General features: G+C 38.5%; 1 protein-coding gene across 1 annotated transcript; it reads left to right on the top strand.

The window, feature by feature from the left end:
- Positions 1-860: 860 nt before the first annotated feature.
- LYPLAL1 (lysophospholipase like 1) lies at positions 861-27,452 on the top strand. Its single transcript, XM_059468501.1, has 5 exons — positions 861-1,083; positions 5,232-5,331; positions 16,118-16,287; positions 26,486-26,601; positions 27,196-27,452. The coding sequence occupies exons 1-5, from the start codon at positions 999-1,001 to the stop codon at positions 27,433-27,435; spliced, it is 711 nt and encodes a 236-aa protein (XP_059324484.1). The 5' UTR covers positions 861-998; the 3' UTR covers positions 27,436-27,452.
- The last annotated feature ends 546 nt before the right edge of the window (positions 27,453-27,998 follow it).

Below are 27,998 nucleotides of genomic sequence, written 5' to 3'. Positions count from 1 at the left end.
CACACACACTGATGTTTCATCTACTGAACCCACAGGCCATTCTGTAGGTAATAACGTGCTACCTCAAGAGGCTAGGGTTTCATTACATTTTTAAGAACTAGCAGGTGCGCCCCTATGGCTTGCCAAAACGCCTTGTGATGAACTGCAAAACTAATCCGTGCACTCGCTGCTCACCCCGGGTCGCGCTGCACCTGGCCAGTGAAATGGCAGCAGTGCAGTTTATGGCCGGCCATCCTTGTCCCATGTCGCAGATCTCAAAGGGCTAAAGCAAGTGGCTAATCTGCACAGCACTAGTGGGGTGAAAACAAATAATTATGATCTTGAACGTGTATAGGTTACCCAAAAGTGCAAAAGTAAGCTCCTACTCCTTATACTCTTATGGCAGTTCAGTAGAGACTAGCGAGAGCGCCAGGATAGCTGTGCTTAGACATGGATTAAGGTCGGACAAGTTGTCAAATGTCGGCAGGACCTTTTTCATGGTGCTCCTTGCAGGTCCTTCAGTCTCCGCAGCGGCTGGAAGGAGCCCCCAGTGCCATCCGCCTTCCCTCAGCCCTCCTGCGGCCAGGCCTCGCCCTTGTAGGGCTGCCCCGGTGAGCTGCTGCCCGACACCTCCCCGCACGCGTGTGCCAGGAAAACCCACAAACGCCAGAGGTTCATGTCCAAAAAGGAGACAGAGGAGTCCTGCAACTTAATTCGTATAAAGGCAGGGAGTCCACAGGGGCACACGCCCGCGGGGCTTTCTCTCTCTCACGTGTGACACCGAAGGGGCGGATCGGTCCCTGTCACAGGGCACTGCTAAATACGGCGTCCGGAGCCAGGCCGCGCTGCCTGGAAACAAGCTTTGCTCACCCAGCGCAGTGCCTGCAGTGACAAATTTCCTAGCCCGGCGCCAGGAGAGCCCGGGGCGCCTCAGCAGAGGAGCGGGGGGCGGAGACAGGGCGACAGCAGGCCCGGAACCGGCAGGGCTGGCCCGGAGGAGGAGGAGGAGAGCGCTGGGCATGGCGGCGCCCGCAGCGCTGCAGCGGAGCGTGGTGGCCCCCGCGGGCAGGCACACCGCCTCCCTCATCTTCCTGCACGGCTCAGGTGCCTGCTTTCCCTCCCTTCTCTCCCGCTGCCCGTGGGGACGGGGCGCTCCCGGGAGCGGGCCATGCGGGCAGGGCCATGCGGGAGGGGGGCGGCGGGGCGGGGCGGCCAGGACTGGGAAGGGCTTTGAGGTGACCCTGGCCCCGCGGCTCTGCCCTCCGCGGCCCCGCAGGGTGGAGGCGGTGGGCGGCAAAGCCGTGTGCGGTCCCCGGAGTTCCGTGAGAACACACGCGTTCCGGGAGATCACGGAACGTGCTCAGTGGGAAGGGGCACGTCAGGATCATCACAGGCCAGCTCCTCGGGCACAGGACACCCCGAGAGTCACACCATGGCCTCAGAGCACTCTCCGAAGGCTTCTTGGACTCTGTCGGTCTGCTTGGTGCTGTGACCACTGCCCTGGGGAGCGGGTTCCAGTGCCCTGCCACCCTCTGGGTGAAGAACCTTTTCCTGATACCCGACCTTACACTTCGTGCCGTTTTCTCCAGTCCTGTTACTCCCTAAATTGCCCTTCTCAGAGAGTAGCCACATTCGGAGGATGACTTTCCCAGTTAAAGTGTTTCTTGCTGGTTTAGAATCGGCATGAGGCACCCTTTAAAAGCCAGTGTTCATTTGTCAACTTCTGATTGTTCAAAAGGGCCCTGTCCATGTCCAGACGGGCTTCACGGCCATGCTCTGCAGAGGGGAGTTGCCGACATCAGCGACTGGTCTGAGAGCAGGAGGGGAACATGTGTTTTGTTGGGTTTAATTCCTCAAAAGTAGTTTCTAATGAGCTAAATAACAACAAGGTACACATGATGTGGGGGAAAAAAAAAAAAAAAACAAACGAAAAAAAACCAGCAATCTTAGATTTATTAGACCAAGGCCTTGAGAATCGATACTACTGAGCTGGCCATGTGCATATGGTAACATGCTCAACACTTTCCCTGTCTTTTGCTTACTTTTGTTTTAGCTGGTGCTTCTGTTTAGTTTAACAAAGATGTGTGTCCTTACTAAATCAGTTTCTTTTTTATAGTCTAGTTTAATTTTGTTTTTTAAAAATTCTGTGAGTAAAAGAATGAAAGTGAAAGAGTTTATGTGTCCAGCTCTCTTGTTAATGCTAATGCTTTAATGCTTGAGGAAATAATTTTCTGTAATGTTGGAGGAGTAAGGGAGGATTATGGTTAGAGGTTGATTCCACATGTGGTTAAAGTACTCTACAATTTTCTTTTTTTTTAATATATATTATTTTGTTCATAATGTTTGTAATGGGGTGGTTTTATTTGGTTTCTAGCAGTTCCAGAATAGAATTTAAAACAGAAGTCGCCACAGTGCTGTTGCTGTGGGCTGGCCTGTAAACCTGAGTTGTAAACCTTTGTACAGCACTTGTGATGGAAAGTGGTGGTAAATTACATGAATCCATTTTGTACATAATGCTTGCTCCAGACAAACTATAACAAGTGCAGAATGCAAATGCAAAACGGTATAGAAAAGTATTAGAACAACCCTGGTGCTATACATCAGATTTATGTAGAGGTTCCATTTGTAGCTTTGCAGGGAAGGCAACTGGACATAGCAAGTGTGTAATAGCTTTTTAGGCTGAGCATTGCAACTTTGCAAGTTGTAACAAACACAGAATCATAGGCTGGAAAAGACCTTTTAGAACACCGAGTCCAACCATTAACCAAATGCTGCCAAGTCCACCAGTAAACCATGTCCTTAAGTGCCACATCTACACATCTTTTAAATACCTCCAGGGATGGTGACTCAGTGACTTTCCTGGGCAGCCTGTTCCAGTGCTTGAAAGCCCTTTTGGTGTATAAGTTTTTCCTAATGTCCAGTCTACATGTTACACATTAAATTTAAACTTTGCATAGAAAGAAAACTTGGAAATACAGCCAGTGTTTGAAAGGAATGTTTTACTTAAGGAGGGAGAAGAAGATAATAGAGCTGCCATCAGTCTTTTTCACTTTGTAAACTGTCTCAAAGCAGAATCACCCATCATTTGCTTTTTTTTTGTAGTGTTCAAAACATATAATGCAGAAATTTCCAAAGAGCCTGAAAGACTAGCATTTCAGATTTGTTGGCTTTTGTTTGATGTCACAGTCTCATCCTCCCTCTCCTCCAAGTTCCGTTCCTAAAATCAAAATACATTGTCTGAGCATACAAGTGCTCACATTTGAGTAGCATTTGGACCATGACAGTTCCTGACACAGTAGGTCATAGTTAAATTTTGTCTTACTGAGTTTTCTGTGACCTTTTCATGGACAAATTGTATTCAATAACAGTAGAGGTTTTTGAAGATCTTTGTGAAGTTTAAGAGGTGGGAATAAATAATAGAATAATGATTTATCCTACATCATTAAGGAATTTGTAAAGTTCCAAGTCCCAATTCTGTAATCATTTAGATAGTTGGTTGAGTTACCTCAGGGTTCATTCTGTGCAAGTATTTGCAAGGCCTAGATCTTGGCTTTCTAACTGAAAAAAAACCAAAAAAAAACAAAAACAACAAAACAAAAGCAGTGTATAAGGGGAAAAAAAGTGTTAGTTCAAGCCTCCCTAAGATACATTGTTTATAAGTGAGGTGACAAGAGCCTTGAGGAAACCCTTGTGTGTCAGGAGTGTCCCAGAAGAATCAGAGGTGCTTGTGGACTTCAGATCACTGTACTTGCATAAGCAAAATGCTTGTGGGGTGTGTTTGGAAGCATTTAGTTAAGGAAGTAACTTTGATTTTACTGTTTAACTTAGCACAGGGTGAGATCTGTGTCAGTTTTGCAACCCTGTTTTTTGTCACATGGAGTATTTGGGTCAGAGAACAGCTAGTTCTAGTTATGCTAATTGTGCTTAACAGGAAGAAAATTGCTGGGTTTGAATCCTTCTTGCCTTCTGTTTTAATTTTGAAGATACATTAATTATGTTTGTAAATAAAAACCATCTCAATTTTGTTAGAATGCTTAAGAGCAGATTTTCTCCATTGGGGAATTATGATAAATTTAACAATGCATTGGTGTATTCATGTGGCTTGTTCAGATGAGCCCATGTAATGTGCCAATAAGCCTGGCTAAGGACAGTGGCATTTTTTTTCTTTTGGTTTGGCCATTTTATTGAAAAGAATGGAGCAAGTTCTAAAGTCAAACCAAACAACTTGAACTAAAATAATAGAGAATTTTAGCATTTTGAGTTGATAATATGTGGGAACCTCAACTTCAAGCAAGACTGAAGTCCTATGGCATGAGTGGCAGTAGTGAAATTCCAGTTTGCTGAGCTGCCACTCGATTTTTTAGGTTGAACATCCTTGCTACTGTAAAATATATTCCTTGATGGACTGATTTGCTTAAGCTTGAAGTATACACTGAGGACTTACTCGTGCCTGCTCTTGAGAGGGGTTGCAGTGAAATTATGGCTGAATATACACTGCAGTGGTGCAAAGACAAACTGTAGGCACTGTCTGGTGTATATATGTATATTTATTTAAAAGGAGCAAATGCTATCTACAGAAGAATTCATCCTGTTTGTAGTACTTCAGTCTACAGGGGTTTTGGCCAGAGGCTGTGTTGGTGAGGCTAGGAAAAAAACAGATTGGGAGTGGATCTCAACTAGTTTTCAAACAGAACTGTGTGGTTAAAGTTTCTTTAAGAGTCTGCTAGGTATTTTAGCTGAACCTATCTCTTTACAAATTATCTTTTCCCTTAAAGCCTATGTGCAATGTTAGCATAATTAAACGTGAAGATCTTTTTTACTGCGCTCTGAGGTGGGTTACATAAAATTCTCTAGTAAAATTAATTAACTTTTCTAAGGGGACCAACAATTATTTTACCTCACTTTTTAAGATGTTCATCAAGATTTTTGTTTATCACTTAAGAGCAAATATGGTCAACTGTAAGTAGGAGAGTAAGACACAAATAACCTTGTATCTGCTTGGGAGATGCTTAAGTCATTAAATGTAGTGAAGTATTGATTAAACTTACGTTGTGGCATCTCTTATAGTCTTTTTCTAGGAAGTTTTGAATCCATTGGAAAGGGAACTGAAGTTGTTCTAGAAAGTCCTGTTTTAGCATTTTACAGTATTAACCTCATAATTTGAAATTAAGTCAATCTGAAATATATTTGATATTGTATCATTTTTTTGCTAAATGCCCTGCATAATTCTTGTACTCTTCTGTGTGATACAGGTGATACTGGCCAAGGAGCAAGAGCATGGATAAAACAGATTTTGAATCAAGACATGGCATTCCAACATATAAAAGTAATTTACCCAACAGCTCCTGCCAGGTACCATTTAATATATTGTAACTGTAGGATTAAGTTCCTCTGTTCCAGTGCTATAAAGTACAGTTCTGGATATTAGTACAAATTGTCTTAACAGTTCTCTCTTCTTTCTCATGTATATGCTTTCTGACAAAACTGAAACTCAACCGTGCATTGTTGTCCAGGAACTGTGATTTTAAGTGGTTAAGACTCTAAAGGATTCCCAGAAGTCACAGCCTCTATTTGAAATTTGGGTATTGTACTCATAGTAGCTTTCCATTTCCATCACATAAGTAGAAGATGATCCTGCAATGTGTGTTGTAGTGGCATTAGAGAGTCATGATCCAGATCACAATTCTACCCATAATAACTCCCACATATTAATTATGAAAATATTGTTTTGTGTTTAATGCCAGGTTTCAGTACTGAAGGTGGTCAGTCTTTTTGGCAGGTAGGATGTCAAAGATCCTCAGCTCCTGGAGAAAGGACTGGGAATTCAAAAATGCACATAACTTCTTGTTTGAATCCTGGCCCAACTATTTCAAAGAGAATTGAGTTCAACATTTGCTGTGAGCTCAAGTCTTGTTTTTAAATGACACTGTGTATTCAGTGGTAGATGGATATGTAGATAAAAATTTTTTTCTGCAGGAATTTGAAAGTTTATGTGGTCAAACCTAGAGGATAAAAGTTGGACACCTACCCCCATAGCTATCCAAAGGTAATACTAAATATGGAATATATAATTAATTACATATAGTATGTATGTAACATATATTAAATATATAATACTAAATTTTAAAAGTGTTTAATTTTTCTTAATACAATTTTTTTAAGGTGTCTGTGGCTCTAAATTAGGAGAATGTTTCCTTGAAAGGTAATGGGGTTGAGTTTCTTTCTGAATTTGTGTATGTGTGGATGAATGCTGAACGGAAAAGGAAATTGTTACATAGACTTTTGAGGTACAGAGGTTTCAAAGTCAGGAAAAATTCTTGGAGGGTTTAAACAAGCATAATAGCAGATTTTGTCTGGCACTCACTATTACATGAAAAAAAAACCCTTTTCCTTGACCATGTATTTTTTATGGTCTACTTGGGCAGGAAAAGCAACTGAGAGATTGCAGTGAATGTACTCGCTGTGTTACAGAAAAATCAAGCCTGTGAGTGGAAGCTTTTGAAGCACTGTGTTCTGGGTTAGCAGGGAGTGAATCCCATTTTCTGTAAATAATTTCAGCCTGATGACAGGCTGAAGTGATGCTAGAGTTATCAGTGGCACATCACACACACTGAGTGGCTCCACTTCTTCCCTCCCAGCACAGCAGGTACTGGGGAAATGCAGGAGGAGCTGCCTCCCTGGAAAATTATTTTTTTCCCTTCTGTTATATGTAGCCAGAGCACCTCAGACCACATCTGGTGGGCCAATGCTTGACTTTTCCATCCCACTGCACTTCTGAGGTCCAGTCCTTTTCTTATTTATTCTGGTTTTCTTTGGGTAACTACAGATGTAAACGATGTATGAATGATTAACCAGCAACATCTCCCCACTCAAATGAAGGAATTTGTTTTTATCTTATGACTTCGAATTTCAGTACTTTGCTAAACAGAAGATTTTGTTGTTATTAAAATATGTGAATAAACAGTTTATTTCACTCTCTTCTTTTCTTTTTTAAGTTGAGGTTATTCTTGTTCTTTTCTAGAGCAGGTAGAGTCATGCATGAGCTGATTAAGTGGCTTTTAGCAAAACAGAAAAGTTGTACATTCAAAGAATATAAAATACCCACACTGTTTGTCTTTAACTGGCAAAGCACTCTTGTGTATAGCTCTTTGTTGCTGATGAACAGCCCTAGCTGACACAGTAAAATAAAACAGATGCTCCTAAGCAGCTTGCCACTGTTTGCAGCAGTGCTGAAGTTTGTGATGATACATGTCATTGGTTGAAACCAAAATAACGAAGCATTTACAGACCTATTTCATATTGTTTTGCTATTCAAGAACAAACCACATTATGCTTTTTTGAAATGGTTTTGTAACAGTTGTCTTCCTTTCTTCCACAGAAAATAAAAGCAAGGCCTAGACCTTCCAAACTTGAATGGCTGACATTAAAGTAATTCAACTTGAGTACATATGTTGGTTTTATTTATGTGTATATTTATATGCATATATATTTTGATAAGAACTCCAAATGTTTCTGGCAGCAGGGGAGGAATTCAGCATTCTTGTTAATGAGACGTATAGCTGGGTGGTTATGGACATACAGATCTGCTGAGAAGATTCTGACACCAGGTTCTTTGCCCACCCAGGGGCTGAGGAATGTGCTGGCTGAAAGTCAGGCTGCTGAGAGAGAGCCTCTGTGGGTCTCTGACCTGCCACTGCACCGCCAGTGCAGAGCTTGCCTGCAGGTTCTTGTGCTGATGATGAAATCAAAGAAAAGCTTCAAGCTTGGCAACGCCCTCCTAGGATTGGCTGATGGCTCTTCTGGCCATTAAAATGCTGTTGATGTGGATGTGCTTCACGCTCTGAGCTCCTGTCGTTTCCGGGATAGCTTTGCACAGGCACAGTGAATGTTCTCTGTCAAAGCAACTATGCCAGTACAAGCATGATGATATAACTGCAAAGCTGGGGGCTTTGGCAGGATAAACTGCAGGTTGGGAATACCTCTTCATATTTTTGATGGCAGTTAATAGATCCATAGATATACATTCTTCATGTCTGTTCAATAGAGTTTTGAAAAGCCATGGAATTCACATTTTTCAACACAACTTTTTTTTTTTTTTTTTTTTTTTTTTTTTTTTTTTTTTTTTTTTTTTTTTTGTGGAGGATGGATTTGTTTAGATTTTATCCCAGGTGCTGAAACATGCATATTTTTCATTTGTACAGCATCAGAGGTTTAGACATGTTTTGATTCAAGAGTCAATATATTTGAAAATTATTTTGGAAAACCAGTCCAGCATATAATCTGGAAGAATTCTGAAATATGTTCTTTGGCTTCACTAGCATTGATTTCAGCAAACACTGAAGAAGATTATGGGTAAAAGCAATGGAATTTAACTGAACTACATTTTATAAAACTGTTTTTTACTCTTCTCTTTAGGTATCTGTAAAAAGTCACACTTCTTTTTTTAAAAGAGATTTACTTTAATAATTTTTGTGATGTTCAGGGTTTGTGCAGAGAGCAATCACCTGATGCCCCCTGGACAGGAAGTGTTAACAGCATTTTGTTTCACTTATTCCCCATCACATTGGAAAGTGCATTGAGTCTCATATTTGGTTGTTTCTTGAGCAAAAATAACAGAATGTGGATAGTAAAATTTACAGTTAAAAAAGAAAAACTTCCAAAAATACTAAATAAATCGCATATGGTAAAAAGCATGCTTAGATAAAAATGGAAAAAATATGTGGATTCCAAGACTTGATGTGATGTAGTGAGAGTACTGACACCTGAGTTTGGAATATTGTTGGAAATTAGATGCATTTGCCTGGGGTTTACAAATTTTGCTTTACAAATTAAAAGTTTTACACATTGCTTGGAGGTTTGTTTTTTTTTTCCAGGTATCTCAGTAATATACTGCAGAGAACTTGTTTTAGCTGCGTCTAGCTTTCTGTCAAGATTAATGCTTCTGCACATAGATTAAACTTGTTAAACATAACAGAATTCTATTTTCTCTCCATTGTAATTCTAATATATATCTTTAAAAAAACCCCAAGCTCAAATTGGAACCCTAGTAGCTGATGCAATCCCTAAAGCCACGTCTACACTAATAGTTTTAAAGGAAAGGGTTTCCTTTTTCCCTTTTTATTTGGGTCAGGATGCCTACAACATTAAATACTGTTTCAGCTGCTACAATTGTGACTTAAACATTAGGTTTCTATTGAGTTTCTAAATCAGAACTGAATACCACCCAATTTAAACTTTTTTTTTAATAGAAAGTGATAGTTTAAATTGGCATTGCAGGAGCTAACGTGGTAAATCTAAAACCATTTAGGCTCTGCTTGTTTTAATACATATACCTTGCCTTCTATAATTCCCTGAAAAAATCTAGGCCAAAGATTCTTTGCATTGTCTTGCATTCCATTCTGACAGTCCTTCTCTTTTGCAAGTCAGAAAATCAACTATAAACTATAATAACTACTTTGGCTATTTTATGGATCTTTTTGACATTCACTCAACAAACCTTTCTGTGGGATGTAAACCTCTGTGCAGAACTTGTTGTCTGGGGTGCAGGGGCCCTAATGTATTCTAATTTTCATTATCATTATGCGGCTGGTAAGGACTAAAAGGCCCACTGCTCCATCTCTTCTCCTCAATTCACATCTTTGCTTAGCTCATGGGTGGAAATGAGCTTCATCTCACCATAGTCCCCATCTGGCTCTATCACAAAACCACCAGACAGTTTGGCACCACTCAGCTCCTCTGGCAGCCTCTGCCTGTGAGAGGCCTGGGATTGGAAAAGCAGCAGGGGTACTGCAGCTCGGACTTGAGATGGAATGGAGGGGAGCGTGCACAGTGCCTATCATACTGTTTTTGGCTCAAGCAAATGCTATTAATCCTTGACTTTTGTAAGCCCTAACCTCATTCATAAATTTAACACAAAGGAGTCTTTTTTAAAGGTGGGAGCTTGAGGGAGAAATGGGAAAGTTTTGGGTTGGTATCATGGGGTGGTTCTTTCATCTCCTTTAAGTAGAATGTGTTCAATGTGTTCTGCATAATAATGCTTAAAGTATGCTTGGATAAACTTTGTATTTCCCTTTTATTTCTGGTCTGGAATTAGGTGAGGAAAACATGGGATGCACTAAACACTTGTCAGAGATAACTGAAATCATGCTTGGGGAAAACAAATTAGAACACAATAGAAATAATCTTGGATTTGTAATCCCTTTTACTGCATTGTGCTCTTAGGCATCCTTCATCTGGTTTTTCTTCTCTCAACCCTTTTCCAGTACAGAAGAATTGGAGACAGTCATTTTTATATCACCCTTCCTGCAAGCAGTTGTGGATTTCTAAGTTATGTGCCGTTCTGTGCTCTTGCTTTACAGTCTTTTCAAAGGTTTCTGTGCTTAGTTAGTGTCATTCATCCATCCTCAGTTTTGTTTGCCACCAGCTTGTGAAAGATGCCACTTTAAATCCCAGATCGCCTTTGAGACCCCTAATGGAGAACTGATGCAAATTGGACCCTGGTTAGCCTCTTGCCACTTTGTTTCAGTGAATTTGTAAGGCAGCCACTATTGGTTGCTGAGGAACTGGCAATGTGTATTAAAGGTCTTTTATGGTCTTTTCAACCATAAAATTATTGCTGTTCTCTGATTAGTACCAATCCCCAGAATTTACACCACTCTCTCCAAAAAGAAAAATCTTCCAAACAACAAAACCAACCCAGCAAACCCACAAAAACAAAGAAACAGAAACAAACTTAATTTCTCCCACTGAGTTTTATGCCAGACTCTCTTGCAGCTCCCTTTGTCTTGAATGAATAGGATTTGTCTCAAGTAACAAAAGCTGTCAGCATAGTATTTCTTCAGGTAACCGTTCTGTACTGGCTCAGTCAGCTCTCATTTCAGACAATGTGCATCCAGAACAACTCTATCAAAAGCATTTGCATGTGGTTGAGTGAACAGGCACAGCCTTTCCTGGAGAACAGCCAAAATTGCTCCTCATGGAGATGACTCTTGCCTTCCTTTTGGTAATTTTTTTTTAAAGTATAGTTCTAAGTTAAAGCTGCTTGAATTTTGGACACATCATATGCTCTGTTACCATACCACAAAGCTTCATTTTTAAGATATGCTGAGCCTCAGTTTTAACACAAGATGTACCTTGGACTAGAGTTTCTGATTTATACATCTTATTTGACTAGCTGAATTCTCTCTTTTCCTCCCCATTTCTTTTAAAATTTGCTTTCTGCTTCAAGCAGACAGTAGGAATTAAAAATCATATTTGGGAACCTAAATTTTCTGTTTAGTACTGAAATGTAGTACTGAAATTCAGCAGTGACATTATGCTATGAGAGAATTTGGGATTAGGGAGTAATATGCTTTCAATCAGAAAACCTGCCATCAGCTTTAAGAGAGTTAAGACTTGCTTCTAGAACTACTCCATATTTTGGATTGGAAGGGACTTTCAAGGTCATCTAGTTCAATCCCCCCCAACAATGACCAGGGACATCTTCAACTAGATCATGTGGCTTGAAATCCCATCCAGCCCGTCCTAAAATGTTTCCGGGGTGAGACATCTGCCACCTGTATTCAACCTGTGTTGGTGTTTCAGCATCCTTGTTGTGAAAACCAGTCTTCCTTATATCTTGTCTAAATCCAACCAATTTAAATTGAAAGTCATTCCCCCTTTGCCTGTTGCAGCAGGTCCCACTAAAAGGTGTGTTCCCATCTTCTTATAGGTCCCTTTAAGTACTGGAAGGCTTCAATAAGGTCTCCTTCAGGCTGAACAAACCCAACTCTCTCAGCCTTTCTTTGCGGGAAAAGGTGATTTGATAATTTCTGTGGCCCTCCTCTGGACCTGCTCCAACAGGTCAGTGTCTTTCCTGTTCTGAGGATTCCAGGACTGGATGTAGTTCTCCAGCTGGAGTCTCAGCAGAACAATGTGGAACTGCTGAGGTAGTGTGCCCTGTAGATTTTTCAGAGGGCTGCACAGTCTTCCAAAAGACAATATTGCAATTTGAGAGGCCCTACCTCCTAACTGAGAGGAGATGGGTTTGGGAAGCAGGAAAAATGAAGAATTTCAGTAATTTTTTATCTTTCTCAATCTTTATTTCAATCTTTAAGCCCAACTTCACTATAAATTTCCAGTTCTGTCTGGCATTTTGGGAAGTTCTGTCTGGAAGCCTGTAAGCCAGTATCAGAGGTCTGGGTTTATGTGTCTGCTAATGCAGAATGATCATAGTGCTGAGCATGAAGGCAGTGATACAATCATGCATCAGGAGAAAGAGTTGGGGGAAGAATACTTGCCATTTATCAATGTGCTGTCTCATTTAAAGCAGCTAGGACTGCTGGCTTGTCTTCTAACTTAAAATGTTGGATAGGGACAGTGATTTATTGGGTAATGAGCAAAACCACCTGTAGTTTTATGTGAATCACCATGCTAATAGCATCATTTTGGAGATGGAATTTGCCTTGGTTTGAGATCTGAATCTGAGCCTCGTGTAGCATCATTGGGTTGCTCTCCACTTCTGTTAAGATAATTTCAGACTAGCTGGCACAATTCTAAACATGAATAAGAAGGTCTAGAGGATATATTTGTGCTTCAGAAAAGTGGAGATAGATGGTGTTGCTGCTACCTACTTTTCATAATGTTTTTTTTTATTACTACTCAGAACTCAGCTTAGCAGAAGCTAATCTATCTTGAGTTTGTAAAATCTGTAATGATATGTACTGCTTTGAAACTTTGCAGTGAGGTCAACAGTGAAAATTACTTCTGTCTGAGATGGAAAGGATGATAAGTACTTACAGAGATATTACAGGATATATTTTCCTTTTAAGACATTGAAGTGTTGTGTAGGATCTTGAGACTGCACTCTCATGCAAGAGGTGTAGTAATCTACAACAACACTCTTAAAAATAGGAGCTATAAAGTAATCAGAAAACATGATTTAGAGTGATTGGGGGTGTTGGGAAGCATTTTAAAGATTCTAATCCTCCTAATACTCTAATTCTTCTAATCCTGCAGTTTCTTAAACAATGTTTGATACTAGCCATGTCTCCTTTGCTGCCAATGCTCCTAACATTTAGATGTTAAGAAAGAAATTCATACAAACTGAACTTTCTTTCAAGTGTCTCTTAAAATGGATACAAGTTTGGAAGTTTGATCTACACAGAGAGAGGATTCTTGATTCGTATTTTCTTATATGGATTTGAATCTTGTATGTGCTCCAGAACAAGCAAAACATACTCATATACACCCCTTAAAACCAAATAAGAAAAAATATCCATGCAGCTTGGGGGACTATATTTTCATTTCCACTTTGAACAGTCCACAGTTTTTGGGACAGAGCTTTATTTCTAGTATCATTTTTAAAAGAGAATAAAGAAAGTGAGGCACAGATGGACTGATGGGATGAGTTTAATTAAAACTTAAGAGAGCAAAAACAATTCCAAACTTAAAGCTGATTATTTGGTCTGACATTGTCCTTAACTGACCATGTTGATCTTGTTGGATGGAGTTTCCACTGCACTCTGTATTTTTTTTTTGTTTTGTATATTTCAGTACAGCTTCTCATGTCACTGTAACATAGGGAATTTTTTTTTTTTTTGTGGTTTAATTGTATGAAAAAATTTGGTGCTGTATTCTTGGAGCTGTACAGATGGTTCCATGCCAAACATATTTGTTTACCATGGTAATGTCTGAGTTGTAGTGTGCCAGCTAATAAAGGGATTATTTAAAGAAAAAGGTGAATGACTAAAACAGATGTGCCAGTTGGGTGAACCACTAAAAGAATCTTACTTCTCAGCTTTATGTAAAGGTTATTTTTAATGCATTTCTGAGAAATCAAGAGTGCTTGCAAGGATGTTTTTGGGGCAGCTGAAAGCCACTTGTCTGTTTTCTTGGGAGTCTTTTCCTGTGGGCTTGAAAGATGTTGGTCTTTCATCTGTCTTATGAAGAATTAGCAAAAACAGCAGGTAGAAGTCCTGAGTTTCAACATCTGATCAAGTATTACAATCTCATGAAGAATTTTGATCTATTTTAAATGTCATGAGCTTGTAATTTAGTTGTGGGGAAACATGTTTTAATATTTATGGAATGTAAAAGTAAATTGCTGTAATGCAGTATATGTATGTATCTATGTTCCATATACATCCTGGAGGTTAACCTGCTGTAATAATAAATCCAGGTCAACATGCTGTAGTAATATTAAAACCTTTCACATCTTTTCTTACACAGATGTTAGGTACCCTGATTTTACTAGAAAATGAAGCACTCTGCTAAAAACATCTTAACCAGGATTGATGTAAAAGTGTTTGAGAGAAGCTAAAATAATGGTTTAAATGCTGTTTACCCATACATTTCGTCTGTTGTATGTCACATTGTCCAAGTGACTTCCAGAAACTCCATTGATTCTGCTCTTGATAGATTTGACTGGAATGTCTGCTCTTAGAAACTGACTTTTGTGAATTAGATATTTGTAATCTTATTTCTTAGGTGTTGATCAATTCATTTCTGGAGACACGATTCTGAAGCAAAGACAATCAAGAAAGCAAATAATTTTAATACCATTTTTTAAACACAGCTTTAAATTGCTGGGTATACAAGATTTTTCCACTGAATTTCCTTTAATTTTGGAGTTAGCTTTTTAATAGACAGGTAAGGGCTACCTTGAAAACGAATAGCTCAATTTTTAAAATTCTGGTGCTTGACTATACAGTTTGTTTTGAATTAAAGAAATGAGGGATTACTTAAGGCACTTGACCACATACTGTATGGTACTTTCAATAAGAGTACATTTTAGGTAGCTTGAAGCTCTGCTGAAAAAGATTATGAACCTGTAGTGTTTCTGTTTGTACCTATATGTTGCTGTTTGTTGCCTCTTTCAGTATATTTTTCTTACCAATTTTTAAGTCATGGCTTTTTTTTTTTGTGTTCATGTCAACAGGCAGAAGAAAACCTATGGTCTCTCATTTTTACTATTATGGCTGAATAGTCCAAATAGTATTATCTTGAATGCTCATCCTAGTGGCAGCACTGGTTTAGAAATAGCTGTTTGCATATGCGAGGCCTCCCTGGTGTTAATAAAGGCAGAATTTGTTCCTTCATTAAGAATAACTGAATTTCTGACTTTCTCATTTTAGGTTAGTTGTAGCTTTGTTTAATCCTAGCATTGAAAAAATTCCAGACAGCACAGAAGTCAACTTTAGCATTTTCAGTGTGTTCCTATCCAGAAATGTATCAAAAACTGTCTGTTTTGTGGATAGTGATTGTAATCTGATCCAAGCTTAAGTAAAAGTGAAGAATTTACCCTGGTTGAACATAGTAAATAAGGGTTTCAAGGGGCTTTGTTTGAGATGATTGATCTCATAGCAGTATGTTTTGTAATATATTGTAGAGCCATTGCAAGGCAATTAGATCACCTTTCTTGGGATTTCAGGGCTCTATTAATCATCTTTATTTAAAACCAAAGAAAAGGCTTCTTTGAATTGAAGGTTTCTTGATTATCTAGGATTTGGGCAGCCTGTTGAAGCACTTAAAATAACATTCTGACTACAAAGTATTATGGTGAGGAGTGTCATAACTCTTGCTTGTGCACCAGTCCAGTAAGCACATGGCATTTCTTTCAGTTGTGTTTATGAGATACCTGCCCCATTAAGATGAGGATGGCTGTATTTATTTGACAGAAAGAAAAATTGGCAGGTTTTTTTTTAACACCTAGAAGTTTATAATACCCATCCCCTGTCAGTTTTGTCAAGAATTAGGCAATTGAATTACATAAAGTTAGCTCTTGCAAAGCTGTCTTGTTTAGAAGTTACTTCAGTTTATCATATTCCAGCATGGATTTCAACCCTAACTTTGTTTAGGATTAAAAACTTCTTGACAGGTTTAAGATTTAAAATGTTTAGCTGACCTAACCAACCTTAATCCTGAACTGGCTGAAAATTGCATTTTACATAGCTTCCAAATGTTGGCTTCATTCTTGAAGGACCATGAATTCAATGCAAGGAAATGCAATATGGCTGGATGTAAATGGAGTTACACCTCAAAAGGGTTTATTCTCTCCTTTGCTGGAGAGACATTGATTTTTTTTTATTTAATACATATGATCAAGGCATTTGATCCTGTGCTTGGTTAATCTTTGTTTTCTTTTGTTCCACCACTCTAGGCCATATACACCCATGAAAGGAGCCTTTTCCAATGTGTGGTTTGACAGGTATAAGATCTGTAATGACTGTCCTGAACACATTGAAAGCATTGATTCCATGTGCCGGGGCCTTACAGACCTGATCAATGATGAGGTTAAGAATGGCATTGCCAAGAGCAGGATACTCATAGGTAAGAGTTATATTTATAATGTGTTTATCCTAATGGTTTTTTAATGGTTAAGAGATTAACTTCTTTGAATCTGCTCTGTCCTGAAGGGTCATGATCATGGCTTGAAACTGCTGAACAGCCTTTTCAGTAGCCTATCCTCAGCAATACTGAATCCTTATTTAAACCCATATCAGGTGGAGAGTGGGGCTAACTGTAAGCAGTATCCTCAAAATGTAAAACTGTTTTTATTTGCAACAGCCATTTGTAATCATTATTTAAAATAGAGTGGGCAGTGATTTACTTTGAGAAGTACATAGTTTTACTATTTCCTTTAAGCCCTTTTCAAGGATGGAAAAGTACACTTTCCAAAAATGACGTGCATTTTGGGGAATGGAGATGTAGCATATAAATAATCATGAACTTTTCCTTACTGCTCTAATAATTTTGGGTTAAATTAATTCATGCAGGAAAAATGTGTATGTTACATAGCACTAAAGGCTGACACTTGATAACAAATGAAGTATTAGCTGTAATAGTTCATATGTGTATATCTTTATTTCTCTTTCCACAAATTTCCAGTAACTTTCACAGTACTTCAGTGAAGTAGGTGATGAGATGTTGAGGTACAGGAGTTGAGGGTGATGAAATAGCCTATGGCAGAGAGGGAATGAGAATTCACAAGTCCATGGATCTTTGTCCCATCTCTAGACCACAAACTATTTCGGGTCGGGGAAAAAACTCTTAAAGTGAGATCTTATAAATGTATGTCCAGCTAAGTCATGCCATCAAAATCTTGTGTGGCCAAGCCACTACCATTCAGCCTGGTGTGTTTTCCTGGTCTAGCCCCATGTTGCTCTGTGAAGGCCTGTGCTTCCTTTCCCTTGCTGGCTCATTGTGCTGGCTGCATTGTTTTGGATGGCTGTCAGCAGAGTCCCTTTGATCTGTCTTTCCTGTGTTGTTATACCTGCTGGCTTGGAAGCAGCTGGAGAAGTGCAGGTGCTTTGCTGTTGAGTGAGCTGAGAGATGCTCTATGTACAGATCCAGTGTGCTACTGGGCTGTTTTCCTTTCCTCTGTAGCCTTCAAAATTAGAAATAGCCAGACTGCAAAGTATGAAGGTTGTTTTCCAAGTCATAAGCAGAGTAAGGAAGTTGGCATGCACTGAGTGTTTCATCCCGTAGATTCTTTGGAAGTCCCCATCTCTGTGTGTTTGCATTCCTCACATATAAATCAGAAATAACTGTACTTGTTTTGTCACTCTGGAGAGCTCTGCTTCCCCACCTGACAGAGACTACAAGCCTACATCCTCGTGGTGCAGTCCAATATTTATGCAAGAAGCAAAATAAGGAAGCCCTGAGTTACTTCGTCCAAAGTACAGAAGGGGACTCATGCGGATGCATAAGGAACTTGGTAGTGGAAAGTTGTATCACTTGTGGCTGTACAAGATTAAGTGTTCTTCCACAAGAACTTTGTGCTTTTTCTGTGCTATTTTTGATGATTAACCAGTGTGTGATGCAGTGAAGAGTGAAACTTAAGAGATCCTCTAAGGTCTCTATGCATAAAGGTGACATTAAATGTCCTAGGACTTCGTGCAAATAATTGCCCATCTTCTGGCATTCTTTCTTACAGGAAACTAGGACTTTTGTAAAGGTACTTTGCAAATTTATAGTATTTAGCCTGAAGAAGAGAAGGCTCTGGGGAGATTTTGCAGCACTTGCCAATACCTAAAGAGCCCCACATAAAAGCTGAGGAGGGACTTTTTACATGGCCATGTAATGATAGGACAGGGTGAAATGGCTTTAGACTGAAAGAGGGTAGGTTTAGATTAGATATTAAAAAGAAATTTGTTACTTTGAGGGCGGTAACACACTGGAATATATTGCCCAGAGGTGCTGGGGGTGTCCATCCCTGGAAGTGTTGAAGGCCAGGTTGGATGGGGCCCTGAGGAACCTGGTCTAATGGAAGGACTTCCTGCCCATGGCAGGGGGTTTGAACCAAATGATCTTTAGAATTTCTTCCAACCCAAACTATTCTGTGATTTTTTTATCAAAAGAAAATATGAAGCCAAGTCTGTATGTCTGCACCATAGTGTAATGTCCACTCAAAAAGGAGAAATGTGTGGCCTGAAATTTTTCTGAGTTTAGAAGATGGGTGTACAGGAGATAAGGGATGGTTTGGTTACTTGCTTAGAATGTCAGATAACTAAATTCTCTCAGATCTTTTTAGATTTCTCTTGGAAAATGTCAGGAATATCCATCTAGTACAATAAGATGAGGCCTAAGGTAACAGATGGATTTGTCACTGCTGGTACCATGGAGTTGGAGGAGGCAGCCTTTGTGAGGTAAAGGGAAAAAATAAGGCATTTATAGCAGGGGAAGTCAGGTGAAATTTTGCTATGAATTCATAGTGCAGTGTTGTTGAGTCATATTAGTTATGGAAATCCATAATGGTACATATCTTTTTATGGAAAACAGAGACAGAATAGTTGAGAGAAGCAACTGGAGAACTTGGGAGTCTGTGAAGAACAGTGGGGGCCTTTTTGGGTAGAGTCACAGAAGCCAAAGAGCAGAGCAGTCATATGAAGGTATTTACAGGGAATTAATTGCTCCCTAAAGGGTTAAGGAGAATTAGGTTGAGTGACCATTTTGTAGTAAGTGGGCGTTTTAATGACTGGAAAGAAAACAAAATGAGTATGAGGAGCATAACAAGATTGAAGGTTATGGTTTTATATGGAATACAGGGCTAGAAATTACAGGCTGAGGGTGAGTGTCAGATATTGTTGGATGAGGGTGAGCGAGGTGTTGGGCAAGCAGGAAGGTGGGCAGCGGCTGACAGCTCAGAGGTGTGGGATAAGAAGGCAAGATCTGAGAGAGCACTGTGCAGAGGTGAGCGAGTGGGAAGAGACGGGGAGCAGCAGTGGGCTCTCAAACATGGACAGTGAGAAGCCCAGCACCTGCTGTTCTGGGGGATGATTCCCTTTCTTGAGCCATTCAGACTTTCCACAGAGCTAAGATAGTGGGACAGTAAGAGCATTTTCTCTGAAAGAAATTGTACCCTGCATTGTTTGCTTCGATACCTCTGAAATTCACAAGTGACTGCTTGCAGATCAGAACTCTAAAGCTGAGGATGGAGTCCAGGTTGTACAGTACCACTCCTCTCTTCCTAATCAAGGAAAATGCTGGTGCAGCCTTGCTTTTAACAACTGCTCTATGAATCTACTTCGAAAGAAATAAATTACTTAGTTTGCTGGATTTAAAGGAGGTCTTATTTTTAAAACATCCATATTAATTTTGTGACATGGCTTATCTACCCATTCTTATCTCCTAACAGTTTCATTAGTTGCTTTCCTTTTAACACAAGTCTTTTGAAGAAAGTAGACTTCTGATTAAGTTTTATTTCCTCTGACCTTGGAGGAGGAAGGAAGTGAGACTAGCAGCAATACATAATTATTCAAAAAAATAATTATATCATCCCCAGAATTTGATAATGGCACTTAGTTTTTAGCCAGACATTCTTATTGAGTTAGTCTTACTGGTCTTCCTGGCTAAAGGGCTTTTTGTAAATAGTCCTGTAAGTAGGTTTTTATTGACTTTGGAGATAAAAGAGTGTTATAAATTTAGTCAAATTTTGACACTTGGAGCTTTGATAATATCCTTTCTTTAAAAACAGGATGTATTTCTTCTTTATAAATGCCTGAATTCATTCCTAAACTGGCCAAGCAAGCCACAGTTTAAAATGTGGGACAATAATTTCTTTTTCTATCTAAAGCTAAGTTGGTTTTTCAGGTGGTGGTGCTTTTGTTTTTTGTTTTCTTCTGGTTGTTCCTTTGTTTTGGGTTTTTTTAATTGCTTCCTTAGTGACAGTGCCCTGTAAAATAAGTCCACTTCGGTGAAAACTGTTTAAGATTTCAACAATATTATTCAAGAATATGTTAGAAGCTCTTGAAAGAAATGGCTCTCTCGTTTTTTGAGCATTTTGATAGGGCTTACTGTAGTCAACTACACTTTGGTGAAAGGCAGTCTTTTTGTTATTTTTTTGTTCTTAATTTAGCACTGCTTTCCTGCTTTCACAGGTCACTTTTTGTGTAGTGCAGAAGTGCTGATCCAAGCACATTGGTCTCTGCCACCTGTAGTCACTCGTGTAAGCAGCCAGTGAAAATAAACTTTCCATAACAGTCCTGTAGATTTGACTAAATGCCAAAAAACACATGCATGATTCCTGACCCCTTGTGCTGTAACAATAACACAAGACACACAACCACTTTTTGTTTATTGCTAGACTTCTTACATAGCTACTGAACCACGGTGGAAGTAACATGAAAGCTCTGTGCTTCTTGTAAATATTAGCATTTCCTTCTCTCTCAGTGTGTGTGAGAATGGGATGGGGGAAATATCTTGGCTTTGACGCCCCAGAGAACAGATTCTATAAATATGTGGAGATAAAAACTTGCAACAATAAATTGTTGAAGTGTTGAGCCATCTAGTTCACCCACAATCTTGGCACTTAATGCTTTTGGCTTCTGAGCCTTTTGCTGTCACTCATCCTATCTTGTATCTTCTGTCTTTATTAGGAGGACATTGTCTTCCATTCAGAGGTATTACTGCCTTGTTCTTACAGAGGAAATTTATGGGTTTATTTTGCTGTTTCTCTCTGCAATTCAAATGAGATTTCTCTTTCTCTACCTCCCATTACATGGCTTTGTGGTTTCTCCCTGGGCTGAAAGAAGTACTGTTAGTTCATCTGCCCCATAATACCTGCAACATTTTATTAATTTTCAGTGCATCAATGTAAATTTGCCTTGCATTTATACTTTGGGGTAAATGTTTGGTCCTCTTGGTTTTGGTTTTTTTTTTTTTATATCTGAACTGACCATGTGTCTCTTTTGGATCTCTGCTAGTTTAGCTCACACATCAAGAAGTAAAAAGAGACATTAACCAATTAATCTTTGTTTCCTTTTTAAGTCTTTTGCTAGGAGGTACAATGCTAATTTTAACCAAGACTAGACCATTACTTGTTACTTTGTTTCCCAACATGTGATGGTGTCAGTATTAATGTGTCTAAAGACTCTGAAAGATGACACATTCCCAGTATGGTGAATGACAGGTCTAGCAAATGATAGTGAAGATTAGGAGTAAACAAGACTCACAGAAGTAAATTAATAAAATCATTCAAAAATAATTTAATCATGATCTTGTCGTTGCATATAAGATAATGGCTTTGGTAAGAAAATAATTATATATAATCAAGTTCTGATCTTTTCAGCCTTACTAAGAACTCTGTTGAAGACATGTCCTTACTCATCTTTAATAAATACCTGAATTCAGTGCAAAATTAAATGGATGGATGGATGGATGGATGGATGGATGGATGGATGGATGGATGGATGGATGGGCTTTTAGAATGCTTGGGAGTTGTGCAGACATGCCACAGGGTACACATTAACCTGTACTTTCTTCCCAGTTGTGCCAACAGAGTCACAGAAAAGTGAGACTTCACAGCATTTGCTATTCCATTGTCATGTGCCAGTGCAGGCTCAGCTCTATTTAGGCAAATCCTTATCATTGCTTTTCTGAATTCTAAAAGACCTCTGCTAACAGAAGGTTCACAGCTCTGCAGAACAGCAGCTTGTTTCTTTGCATTGCTACTCTTTGCTTTAGAGAGCAATTTTCCACTTTCCTTCCTGTGATTCAGTTTAGAGTCACAAATACTGTGAGCATAAAGGATAGGTTTTTCTCTTCCTTTTTCCCATGTTGTGCAGTTATGGTGACTGTAAAAACGACAGGTTAGTGTTGCAGCAGGACACTGCTGTCCTCTGTAGAAACCACCAAGACAACGCACACTGGGTAAATGAAGCAAGCCATAGATTGGCAGAGTAACATCTTAATAAAAATTGATTCGAGAATTTTAATGGATTTTATTTTCCTTCCAGTGCTAAAAATTACAGCCCCTTAGGTACACATGTTGGGTTCCCCTCTATTACCTGTAATAGTTGAAAATAAAATGTAACTGGTTAGAAACAATAGTACATTTGTTTTTACAAGAAAGTGGTAAAAGTCATACCACTTAAATATGCATTTCAAAATGTGTTTTGACTGGTGAGAAAGTTGGGGAGCAAGTTAATTCACGTTCCTAACAAGAGCAAGTGGCTGAGCCACTCAAGCAAAGTTGCCTTTGTTCTTGTAATGACTCTCAAGTTTGTTGCTCTTGTAAAGTCTAAGTAACAACCAGAATAACAAGGCTATCAAAGGTGGAAATTGTTCATTGCAGTTCTGCTACTGTGCAAAGTTTGGGTTTGATGAAGTTTCATGAAGAGATTAAAAGGAGAAAATCACTGCTGTGAGGAAATTCACTTGAGACAAAGCAAGTGTTTGAATACTTAACACAGGAGCAGTGTTCAGGGAGTTCTGTGGAGAAGGGAGTTTGCTGTTCCACTGGCATTTTACTGTTTGCTGATATTCATTTGTGAACACTGTTAAATGTATATAATACTTCCATTCATTGATGAAAATGGAAGGTCAAAACAGAAAGTCAGCTTCTTTGCAGATGCTGTGTAGAACAAGGTTGTGCTGTTACCCTTAATATAAGGTAAATCACTTAGTCCCTAGGGAGAGGGAAAGTAAGCTGGAATGTAACTTTAGGGAGAAATTCTTGATAACAAACTGATTAAAGCAACTCTAAGTTGAAATACTAAAAAAGGAAAAATTGAGAATGAAAAATGCTGTGAGAATGGAATGAAAAGGAGGCAAGAGTATGTGATGTATTGTAATAATATCAGAACAGGCCAAGACAATTTCTGACTGTGCTGGTGTAGCCTTATACAACAGAAGAGTGTTTGTCTTGTGCTGGGCTGGCACAGGCTCTATGTGCTGGAGGATTCATTTCTTGCCACTTTGTTACCAAAGATGTACTAACAAATGCAAAGAAATACAGGAAAGATGAAGAACAACTAATACAGAGAAAGTAGTGAAGAAATATTGCTTAAAACAAACACCCCAAACTGCATCCCTACACCCAAGTCCAAATCCTAATTTCATCAAAATCTGGGGTTTAGCTTCTGTTCTTTTTTTCTCTTCAAAATTTGTGCACTAGATATAATTCATAACTGGTTTTTTTTCCCCATGGCTGTGATTTCTAGTATGGCAAGCAGCTTTGAGCACATGTTAAAGTTTTACTGAAAAGCGTGAAAAAGTGATGTTTCCATAATCATTATAACAAATGGACTAAGGTGTTTTACAGTCAAGTTTGTATGATTCAGGATGCACTTTGCAACGTCAAACCTGTGTGTGCTAGAGAGCTGCTTTTTCTGTGAAGAAGACTGAACACCTAAAGAACTTTGTGAATACAGGAATAGCTCATTGCAGCCACTAAAGTGATGCATAGGGGAGAGGGCAATTTTAGCATTCTCTTATGTATACAGGACAGGAGATACAAAATAAATCTGTGCTGGATAATAAAGTTTGTCTTTTCTGAGATGCAAACACAGACATTGTTAAACAAAGTATAAAGAAACAAATAAAGCTAAAGTTTGACAGAAGGTAAATACTTGGTTTCCTGAACCCTGTATAACATTCAAATGTCATCATGGACCAGATTATCATTTCAGGCAAATACAAATGGGAAGCAAATTAATACAAATCAAGATCTTTTACAAAAATGAACTGGAGTTTTGTTTAAAAGGCTCCTAAGGCCATTTACAAGGAATATTTTATCACTGAAAAATGGCAACTGTGGTGAGGATTTCTGTCTCATTCAATCAGGAATAAATTCCATTTGAGAAATTCTGTTTCTGTTCACATTGTGTTACATCATCCTGTGCCTGAGATCACCCAAAGTTAGTTACAGATTATATTCCAGAAAAGAATGTTTTAGTTTTAGTAAAGTATTGCATGGGAGTTTCCTTCTGATTCAAATTCTTTAATTTGGAAGTGTGATGATTGTCTGATTTCGGCAGATCTTTCTCAGCTGTCAAGGTGAGTCACAAGCAGCTTTCTTATTGCAGAGTGCAATAAGAAGATTTAGGTGCTACCTAAAAATCAGCACTACACTGAAACAGATTCAAGGTCATAAATGCATCCTTGAGTGAACTTTCTCTGCAACTGGAAGTGTTTTACCTAATTGAGTCTTTTTTGTGTGCTCCCCTATTAGTCTACACATAAACCTCCTTTGTGAGTCAGGGAAGTTAACACTAAGAGTTAGGTGCTTTCCTGAACTGGCATCCTGAGCATTGTTGAGCTAACTCTGTTTAACTGTTGTGAAGCATTAATCACAGTTCTCATAAAATAGGCATGAGGGGAAAACTGAAAGTGAATGTACTTCTGAATTTAAGACCTTCTGGCAAATTCTGAACTTCTGTGCACAGTCTTTGTGTTTCTTGAAGGTAGATTGGTCTCAAGTAGAGAAGTAGATTGGTGAAGACCTTGCAGTGTTCTGCCCATCTAAGGATGAAATGTTGCTGTGTCATTTTGATTTTATCTAACACTCCTGACACGATCTGCTTAACAATGCTGTGGAGTTTATGTATTCTTCATGGTGAGATCATCTGTATACATGTACTTTTCTGTTTTTTTACACTCTGACATTTCATACATTGGCTTTGTGTAATATCTATACCTGCCTTTTATTTTTCCTTCATCCAAAATTTGAGTTCTTTTAGAAGTTCTTGACTAAGAGTGTCTTTTATGTGTTATGTCAAACATGCACATACACTGAAAGGGTTCTTTTAACTGAAAAAATAGTCTGCATCTATAAATGCTTATTCAAATTGTTGTTTTTGAAGCATTTAGCATATGGCATTTACTCAGAGACTGTTGTGGTATCGGGTGATAAACTTCAGGTATTCCCATGCAAATCAAATTCAAAGAGCTAGTCCTTTGTATTGCATTTTCTTGTAGTAGTATGAGCCACATAAAAGAACCATTACCTAATATTCTTCTAAACAGAAGGTGACTGCATTGTCAAAGACTGCTGGTGAGTAATTGCAGACAGTGTGCCAGATTGTGACTAACTGGGTACAAAATTTTAAGATTAAATCATTTACAAACTAGTAATGACTTTTCAATGCAGCTTTTCTTCCTGTAATCTGAAATACTTAAAATGGACTTCATTTTATTTTGTTGATAAAGCATTGTCTATATTTATTTGTAAGCAAATGCAAAATGGTCTCTTAGAGTACAAGTGCTTCTTTTGGGGTTTGAAGATGACAGCATTCTTCTGAATGATCAAAAGGAAATGCAATAAGTGACCATATTGTGCATAAGAAAATAAAGGAAGCTTCACTCTATTCATTATCTGGATACAGTCAATATAATGGCCTGTGTACTGTGTCCTTGTGAAGTAATGTAGTTGTCTGGATTTCTTTCCTACTGAATAAGCATTTCATATAAAAATCATCCCTGAGGAATTACCTTCAGTAAGGAATTAGTGTAGTTGAAGAGACATATGGACCACAGAGGGCCATTAGTTCAGAGATCCTGTTAGAGCTCAGGGATATACATTGCATTTGTTCCCTATTTATGATATATCCCAAGGTATAACAACAAAAATATTCTCAATACTACTTGAATGTGAGTGCTCATTGATTATGTAAAATAGAGATCTTTCATGTGTGAATGCTGCTAGCCTAGGGGAGAAATAACTTGAATACAAAAAGCAGTAAGAATTACCTGTTCACAGAGTTTTACTTCGTTTATGTCAGAGTATGCATGTCCACAGTATTCAGCTACCTGAACCTTCTGAAGTATTACTTGATGGCATTTTTTGTCCTCTCTCAGTAATGAATCTTCAGCTCTGCTTTAGCTATCCATTATCTTAATTGCATCATGCTTTGATTTAAACCTCAAGCTACGCCACATCAGGTTCAGGTTGGATGTCAGAAGGAATTTCTTCACAAAAAGGTTGTTAAACTTTTGGAATGGGCTGCCCAGGGAGGTGCTGGAGGCACTGTCCCTGGAGGTGCTCAAGAAATGACTGAATGTGGAACTTGGTGAAATGGTCTACTTGACAAGGTGGTGTTGAGTCATAGGTTGGGCTTTATGATCTTAGAGATCTTATCCAACCTAAGTGACTCTGTAATTCTAAAATCTTTGTGAACTTTATGATACTCAAGATGGGTTTGTTTATTTTTTGTATTATGTATTAAAGAAACAAGTCTGAAGATAATAAATTGTACATTGGGTTACAAAGACTTATAGAAAAATCTTTTTTTCTTTTGGTGCATCCTAGGAGGCTTTTCAATGGGAGGTGGAATGGCAATGCATTTGGCCTTTAGGTTTCATCAGGATCTGGCAGGAGTCTTTGCCTTGTCCAGTTTTCTGAATAAAGACTCTGCTGTGTACCAGGTGAGTGTTTAGTAGATATTATAGAAAACATGTTTAGCTATAAGAAAACATGATTATTAAAATTCAATATACATGTTTATATGTCTGTGGCAGTTGATTCACATTCTAAACTTATGTCATTTCCAGGAAATAGATAAGCAGAATATTAGGAAAGTGAGACTTTAAAGCTGTCTTTAAATAATGTCGTATTGCACTTTTTTGCACAGACAGTACAATATTGAAGTGTAGAAAGAGATTAACAAATGAAATGCTTTACTAGTTGTCCTTAATTGTTAAAGAGACTGTGTAAGCATAAGTATTCTTTTAAAGTGTGTGATGATAATACGAGCTCCATTTGCTGTCAGGAGTTTTTTCTCTTTCTCTTATTTAGAGAGGGATATAGACCTTAAAGTAAACACTACCATTTGTCAAGAGTTCTTGTATTAAAACTGGAAGGGCAGTTTTTTTCAGTATTTCCTTATTTACTTCTATAGAAATAGTACAGTATAACCCCTAAAATGTAGATCAGTAAGTGCAATAATTGTCACCATGTAATTGTAAATATTCCTTTTAAATTTTTGGCAGTATGTCTCACAGTGTCTCCTTTCCATCTAGGCTTTGAAAAGAAATGAAAGTGCTCTTCCAGAATTATTTCAGTGCCATGGAACTGCTGATAATCTAGTTCTCTACTCATGGGGTGAAGAGACCAACAAGATGTTAAAGTCTCTGGGAGTATCAACATCACTTCATACTTTTCCAAACCTCAATCATGAGCTGAACAGAACTGAAATAGAAAAATTAAAATCCTGGATTATTAAGAAATTGCCTGTTGAAGCACCAAAGGCTAATGAATAAATGAAGATCCAGCCTCATCAGATACTTTCTGATTTTTCATAGTTTTAAAATCATGTGTGACATATATGTGGGTGTCCCATATCCTTATATAATCACAACTTCAGGCAAACACTTTAATATTCCATAAAGTTCACCTAAGAGGTGAAAAAAGGTGCTGAACACTAAACCTCACTTTATTATATGGATTTCTTTTTCTGTTTTCTTGTCCAGTTTTTAAGCACATGCCAGTCTACAAAAAATACTAACTGATAATATTAAAAGCATTCCAAAATAGTCAAAGCAATATTCAGGAAGCAGTTCTGTGAATCTCCCAGATAATTTTCTTTTTTTTTTTTTTTTTTTTTTTTTTTTTGGGTGAGGAGGATTGGGCAGGAAAGTGTTCTAAGATAGAAAAATATACAGTGGCATGGTAGTGTCTAATGGCATTGTAGCAACAAAAAAGGCCAGTTACTAAAATAATACAGTTTTACTTGTACAAATGCGTGCATCTATTCAAGTTAGTTTAGTGAGAGGGACTGTATTGGCTTCAGTTGGATTCTCAGCATGTGGGAATGAACTTACCT

This window comes from Ammospiza nelsoni, chromosome 3, assembly GCF_027579445.1.
Source record: "Ammospiza nelsoni isolate bAmmNel1 chromosome 3, bAmmNel1.pri, whole genome shotgun sequence".
NCBI lineage: Eukaryota > Metazoa > Chordata > Aves > Passeriformes > Passerellidae > Ammospiza > Ammospiza nelsoni.
This window is presented reverse-complemented; position numbering and strand designations above follow the sequence as displayed.